The following is an 8,290-nucleotide window of genomic DNA, read 5'->3' on the forward strand; positions in this document are numbered from 1 at the left end:
AATTCATTTCCAACCCCCTTAACCAATCTAACCTCACTGTCGACAAACTATCCACTACACACCGTCAAAAGTCCTCACGTTCTTTATTCACAAAGAAGAATCTGCACATGCATCTCAATCTCATACAAAAGCAACAAATAAACCACGTGACACATGTGCGAACGAACGTGTGCCCAGGTGGAGAGGTTAGGGAGGAAAAGAAGTGTCAGGCCTGCGTGGAGAAAAATGGGATTAGAAGCAAGGACCAGGGTTCTTCCAAGGAGGTTGTAGTCCTAGCTTCTGTGGAGACGAAGAAATCAACGGCGACCAACGATGTGGCGGTCTCTACTTCCGGTAAACCGGCTACAGAGGACATTGGAACGGAAACGAAGCACGAGGACAAAGAAAGTGAGGTTAGGGAGCGCGACAAGAGTAAGAGCAAATCCGGCCACGCGAGGACGCACGCTATAGTCATCAATCTGGACGATAAAAGCAGATTCTCTGAAGAAGTCACCGTGTAAAAATGCAACTAAATTTGGCTCTGTGAAAACTAAATTAAAGTTTCGAATCAAAGTCTTCTAGTTATTCTAGAATTCACTGTGAAAGGTGAAACTAACTAATCGAGTGACTAGAGACATATGTTCGAGGAAGTGTAAAGCTAGGGAATTTGGTGCTGATTTCTTTTGTTATGACGTAATGGTGACATTTCTCTCATTGATGTTCGATTTCAACTTTCGTGTTCTTTTGTCTGTAATTAATTGTAGATCGAAAGTGAAATGAACGATCTGATTAAGTAACCAGTGTGGTGCCGGCGTGAGAAAAATTCCCTAGAATCGGTTCTCATTTTTTAATTTGAGCTGAAATTTTTAAATAAATTTTAGTTCTTCGAGTATTATTATTAAATGTTTCTAGATTAATTTAACTGTGTGATAGGTTTTACTTTTTCCTCTTTTCTTTTTCTCCCTCGATGCTTTAACCGTTCTTTCGAGAAACTTCGGGGCTAACTTTCTTACAGCGGTTCTGTTTGTAAGATTCAACCAAAGACATGCTAATCGGCCCTGGATTCCCCCGTTAGCCTTTATTAAATTTGTTTCTAACAGTGCAGTCTGCAAATGTTTCTTGAAAACTTCTCGTCCCCTTTCCTTTCTTCCTCTTAATTTTTTAATTAGACGCACAAGATAAGGAAATTTTAACTGCAAACGGACCCTTCTCTTCTATAACCCGTTTCTACGGTAATTGACAGAACAATCGTCACTAAACTTCAGCTCGACTCTGTTAAACTTATTTTCATCTTATTTATTCATTTATATTCATTTGTTTTCGTTAAATTCTCAAGGTTTATTTAAATTTTTTTAATTTCACTAAACCAGCAAATTTCACTTTCAATTAGTGGTGGATCTGTTTTTCAGTTAAATCGATTTTCATGAAATTTATCTAAAATCTCAAAAATGTTAAAATTTCCATTTCGAACATAAACACTGCCTGCTTTTTCAGATAAAATAAACAGTAACTTTCGGTTGGAATTTTATCTGTTCAACATAAGATATTAGATTAAACGTAGTTTCCTTATTCCGAGTAAATTATTTTCACTTTAAATTTCGCTAATTTGATTAGAGAAAAGTTTCTCGCATAGTTGTTTTCGAGCGCGGCGATTTTGTACGATTAAATAAAGGTTTAACAAACCTTGCTGTGTAAATATAAGTTAACGAACAGCTAGGCACGAAACGTTTTTTCGTGAATGTTTTCATCGTTTTAGTGGTATAAGGAAATTTGTGATATCACGGTGACGAGTCTTATAAATCGAAAAGAAACAGAGAACTATATACGAAACTTTAATTAGTAAATCGAACTAGTTTAAACAAGTGGATAAACAAAAAATAAATGATAAAATCTCGGTTTTATCAAGAACTTCGAAGCTCTCAACGAGGGAAGAAAGAAGAAAATGGTTAAAGGAACGACAAAATTGTTTTAGGGGAATTCCCTAGATACGACTTTACTTTCCCGCCATTTCCAACGCGAAGCGCGGGAAACGTTCAGTTTTTAAAAGCTTGAAATCATAAATAGTGCTTCTTAGACGTTTACTGTACGAAAGTTCTCGGTTTTATCGGAGATTCTCGATGGAGAAACAATGAAATGAAGTTTTTACAAAGTCTGGAAAAGGACTGAAAGGAATAAGTACGAAGAAACTCGCGTGATTTCTGGAGAATGTACCTTCTTCTTCAAACAGCCATTGATAATCCAATACTGGATAGAAAAAGTTTCATTTCTAAGATTTGGGACACTTTGGGATCGAAGATTATTTGAGCTTTTTGAATGTCTCTCGTTTGAAATTATTTTATTCTTATTTCTGCAAATTTTGTTATCCACTTTTGTTAGCAATTTTTTATTATTGTTATTATTTATATTATAAAAAATTGTTTATTAAAAATTATTCCTTCATTATTTTTATTTCTTAATTTTATTTACCCAGATTTCATTCTGTTATTTTTATTTTATAATAATATGAAATATCGGAATATAGAAGATCAGGAATCACAAAGAAACTTAACCTTATCGAATAATTTTTTCTTATTCTATTTTTCCCATGAAGAAAATTTCCAAAATTTTGGTGAAACTCATTCTGAGTGAATGCACACGCATTTCTATCTAGGAACACGTTCGTCAACATTGATCGGTCGAACCTCGCGAGCCAGCTTTCTGTAAATATCGTCGTAGCCGCTTGTCTGAAGTCTTCTGCCATAATATTAAGTCGATTTGTAAATAAAATTATTAAGAAACAAAGGGAATTAATTAAGACAAGTACACGAAACCGTTCGAAGCGTACGAACGATGCATTACGATACCGATTAAAGGTTTGGAAGCATGAAGGTCTTTCTACGCAATTTTTCATTTTATTGTTATTATATAAATTACATGAAATAATGAAGAAAACTGCAAAACTAAAGTTTCAAGAATTACAAATTTACTTCACTAATTTACGTAAAATGGATCAGAAATTTTTTTTTCAAATTATTTCCATATTCAGAAATATAAAAGCTTTTATTTATAAAATAAATGTCTCATAATATCATTGACATAACCTCTTTCATTTTTAATATACCAAGATTAGCGAAAATTCTCCATAGTAGCCTGAGATAGACAACCTAACCTATTCACGTAAAGAATCGCACTGCTTCCAAACTTAGTGTCGGCTCAACACTCTAGATCAAGGTCGAAGCTCTTGGAGCTAAAAAAAAAAACCGAAGAACGATCCGTCGTTCTATTTCTCGTTCTCTTTTTCTCATATCAGCCTGAACAACTTGTAAATACGTTTGTAAATATACGCGCCAAGACGAGTTTGCCATTAGATTAAAAAGACGATCAGTTCCATCGTTAGGAGGTCGCACGTTTTAACTGATCACCAACGTCGTTAGTAATCACGTGATGATGGACATTTTTCATCGCACGACGTTCCCTATGGGCGGGCTGAACCTCGAATCAGAGATGGTGAGGCAGGAGCAGATTTATTGATCCGAGTTCAACAGTTCATGAAAATCGTTTGTTTTCCAACTTCCACCCTTTTGAAGAAAATGACTGAAAGCTTCAAAATTTGTCATCAGTCTGAGGAACTTTCTCCTTCTGTCTTCTTTTGCTGCGTTTTGTTATCAACAAAAATTGAATTTGGCGCCATATAGTTATACTTGGCACATGAGAGGTTTCAAAGTCTTGATTTTTATATATAATAGATATAAGTATGTATATTGTTTTTATTTTTTAATCACCTATATTTATTTGTTTGTTTGTTTGTTTATTTATTTATTTATTCTTGGTGTCTTTCTAGTAAATTACTCTTCATAGATCTAGGAATTTTTTTTATGAATTGCTTATCAGCAAAAGTATAATTTGGTGTCATATAGTTATATTTGACTCGTGAGAGTTTTCATCTTGCTTTATGTTATTAATTTTGTTGTCTAATTCTACAGATTGAAATATAGAAAGTGGCAATTCTACGTGGATTATAGATCATTGAATTATAAATTATTAGACTGCGGATATTCGTGTACTAAAGACATATCAAAATATACTAGCACAATGTTGAAAATCTTTCTTATCACTTTCATTTAAATTCCCTACGTTGCTAAACGCACTTAACCGATTTACGTTAACGTAATTAACGATAAAATTCGTTGAAAATTCGACATACATTTATCAGACGATGTGATGATTTAAATACATTACATTGCATATAATCTGGCTTCCCGATAACTTCAGCTTTCGATATTTCATTGATACATAATGAAATCGGGATTTCTCTTCAAAGCTACATTTCATATCGACATATATTAATTCTTTTCTCCAACTCTACTCATCGTTAGATCTAAAATTAAAAATTCTTTTCTTAATGTTATCTCTAAAATATCAAATAAGTAATGCTGCCTGTAAACGTAGAAACAAAAATTTAATCTATCGATCCATTAAAATTACCTAGATATTTTACCAAAAACATATTCACCAAAGAACGCTATCAAAATAAAAAAAAAATATTGATAAGAAACTTCAACACAAAACGTCTAATTACTTGATAGCGAAACCAATCAATTTCTAATAATACACGATCCTAATAGCTGGAAACGGTAATGCGGTTTACGAATTACACCTGACTTGATACCGTGCATTAATGAAACTCTGATCCTCTGCAGGATAACAGTAATTTAATTGATTCACTATCTTCGTGCACTATACATTAATTTGCTCTAGCCATATCGATTAGAAGTCATTCTAATTCATTCGTCATTCAATCGACATTCATTCGAACAATAATTTATAATTCACAACTTAATATAGTACAAAGTCGTATTTTCAATCTATATATATTATTATATTACATTTCATTTTTATTTTATTCCTTTATATTATTTTTATAATTAAATATATTATAAATGCTATATTATTTTTATTTTTTTCTGTACATACTATATATTAAATTATTTCTTGAATTGGAACAACAATTAACTCGTTGCAAGCTGTTACTCGGATTTGTAAATTCTTTTGACCGTGGCGATTAATCGTCGCGGCAAGTAAACTACCTAGAGAATGATCTAGGGACTTTTGCGGGCCGCACGTAGTCGTCCCACACGAGAAGATGATTGATCGACGCCATGACAGTGGGTTATCGGGTAATCGTTGATCACATTCGTCTGGCCACTTCGACATGACCGTTCATTAATCCAAAGTTAACACGAGACTCTACTTACCACATAAACGTTTTAATTATGCATATCGGTCCATGATTTTGGTCCTTGGGGAGATAAAGAGCTCGAGTCGAGGTTATGTTATACCAATGTTATGCTTTCACTACAAAGCTCTCACTTCCAAAAGGAGTTTGAATTATTATTTAATTATCATGATCTAGTGGAACAATTAAGAAAAATCTGAAATTTTATGATGGTCACTCAGCCCATAACGAAAAATTAAAAAGAAAAAGAAAATTGAAAATTAATTCAATTATGCAAAAAATTTTCATAGATAAAATGGTTATATTGTTAATAAAATTATTGGTATATCAGAGAAGCTAGATGTTCATGATAATGGCAACAATGTGGACGTTGGAGTTAAGGTTAATGCATCGAAATAGAATAAATTTTTAAGATTAGAATCCTGGTAGATTCTTGATATTGATGGTGCAATTTCTAGACGGGAAGCGTATCGTTTAAAGAGATTGGGAATAAATATTTTAGACTTCCTGGCATTTTTTATTCTCGGGATAAATTTAACTCTGCAGAGGTCCTAAAAATTCTTATTGTCTTGTGATCTATATAAAAGATACAATCATTGAAAGCTTCTATTGTAAATGGTAACTTTAATGAAAAGGATAAAACTGTTGGATATATGAAAAATATTTAATACAAGTAATGCTTAGTATACCAAAATGGAATCATATTTTACACAGAGTAAGGAAAAAATAATAGGGAAAAAGAATAAAAATTAAATTAAAATGATCTTTTTGTTTATTTAAAAATATTTATAAAATGTTACATGCATCTTTTAGATCACTCGGGATCTCTGCAGACCTACCAACTGTAAGAATTTGTAATGTTCAAGAATTGGAAATTTATTATCGAAGGGACTTTAGTATTAGAAACGAAAGACTTTTATTTGGTACAGAATTCAGTCCGTTTCCTTGGCGATATTGGATTTAAATGGCAAGGGACTCTGATCGAAGGGTTGCTCGAATTCCTAAATCTAAATCCCCTTAACCTTCTGTTCGTAAAATCGCATAAAACTCCATATCTTGTTCCTGTTATTCTTAAACAAACTTTACGTCGTTTTAAAGACAATTGCCTTTTTCTTCTTAGAAAAATATTATTCAAACGATGCAGAAAATATTTTCATGGATATTTCACCATAATCGTAAAGATATAATTTCAAAATATGATTTTAGGTTATAAAAAAAAAAACTACGAAAAAGGATAATATTAGTTAAACAAAAGAATTACGGTTTTTATTTTATAGTTTAATCCGATATGAAAATTTCTCGCGTTACAATCTTTTTTGCCAATTGTCGATGAACGTCAACCGTTATTAGACATTTTCTTGATTTACAGCCGGCCGCCATTTTTATCAGCCCATAAAGAGGCAAAATGGCGATGTTCCTTTTCTCCACATTCTTGTACCCTCCGATATCAACAAGCCTTTAAAACCTTCCGTTACATTTACCTTGAATTGCTGTCATTTGACTGCAGGCGATCCACAAAAATTTAGGTTAAGTTACTTCATTTTCGCGCCTTTCAGCTTTACGTTAGAAGAATCAACAACAGAACTTGTTCTGTGCCTGTTACTTTATTGTAAAAGAAAGAAAACAAATCACGCAATATTACCAATCACTACGGGAAAATTCGCAACTTAGGCAAAGTGGGTAATTTTTCAATATTCGGTCATTGGAAACATGGGGTATCGAATATTGTGGCGGGAGGCAGGGTGAAATCCCGATAATCGAGTCTGACGCTCTACTGGGTGACCGATTTGGAAGGGGAAAGATGGCAATTTCCGGTGAAACAGTTTCGATGAAAGCTGTCTATAAGAAACTCTCATCGATACCGGCCGAAAACTCCAGCTATTCTTCTCCCAAAGGACGCGAAGGGATCATGTTACTTCTATAATAATGAGAAACACCGTAGATATAACGAGTATCAGCAATATCGCTTTCTTGATTAAATCAGCGCAGCATGGTATTAAAAACGAGTTGTTCGAAGGGAGAGAGAAAAAACGAACATAACCTCTGTACATAATTAATAAAGGATCGAGTCATGAAGGAAACCTGCGTTGTGTCGTGCTCTGCTTCTCTTTACCATAATTCTGTCGTATAATTTAAGTTTTCGGTACTGGTATTTTTTAAACATTTTGTTTTAGGACATGTACCGTTTCCATATCTTTTCACGTTTTTCACATTTTTATGAAAGGTTATGATTACGGTTAATAACGTACAGACGTAAAATAGACCTGTGGTAGATGTAGGTTAAGTTTGGATAAGATTTTGTTAACGATTTTTTTAGCAGAACAGACATAAACTAATGCAAATCTAAATTATGTTTGAGATAAGTTTGATTAATGTATTTTGAACAGAGTAGATGTAAGCTAAATCTTTGTTAAACCTAGATATTACATTTAGGTTAGGTTCAAATCAGATTTGGCTTAGATTTGGATCTAGCTTGATTAACAGCCTTTGAACAGGGTGTAGGTAGGAAAATGACATTTGTACTAAATCTACATAGGCTTGGATTTGATTTAAGGTTCTGTTGAATCCAGATTAGATACTAATACAATTTCAATAAACCTTCTGATTTAGCTCATATCTGAAACTAATCCAAGCCTAATCCTATAGCTTACATTAGTCATTAAATGAATGTAGGTTAACTGGTTCATCGTAGTTGTAACATAACCTACATCTAAAATGAACATCGACACGTCGATTTTAATTTACCTTCGTAATATCTAATTTCTTCGATGGAATCATATTGCAAGGAAAGAAATACCAGTCGAGTTCCGCTCTGCTTCTTGAATTTCAACATGAGGAACATTACAGAAGACAAATAAACGTATATCGTACGTCACATTTATTTTCCTTAAAAATTCACTAGCAACACTAGCACTTTTGTCTGCCGTATATTGGCACGACACACCGCGGGTAATTTGAATCGTCTATTGAAGGAGAGAAAGTAAAGGATTCGTCATGTTAATTCACTTTGCCAAATTCGATGCTCGTACGTTGCTGTAATTATGGAAAATTGTTAAAATCAGTGGCTCTAACGAATATTCAAGCTAACAAAGTTTC

At 33.2% G+C, this 8,290-nt stretch overlaps 1 protein-coding gene across 1 annotated transcript in view; it reads left to right on the forward strand.

Annotated features, from left to right (window-relative positions):
- Positions 1 to 2,873, forward strand: part of LOC117161503 (metabotropic glycine receptor) — a 157,867-nt gene extending 154,994 nt beyond the window's left edge. The window contains exon 13 of the mRNA XM_033343084.2: positions 178 to 2,873. Coding sequence (XP_033198975.1) covers positions 178 to 500 — 323 coding nt within the window. The 3' untranslated portion in view covers positions 501 to 2,873. The remainder of the gene's footprint in view (positions 1 to 177) is intronic.
- The last annotated feature ends 5,417 nt before the right edge of the window (positions 2,874 to 8,290 follow it).

The sequence above is a fragment of the Bombus vancouverensis genome, chromosome 16 (assembly GCF_051014615.1).
Source record: "Bombus vancouverensis nearcticus chromosome 16, iyBomVanc1_principal, whole genome shotgun sequence".
NCBI lineage: Eukaryota > Metazoa > Arthropoda > Insecta > Hymenoptera > Apidae > Bombus > Bombus vancouverensis.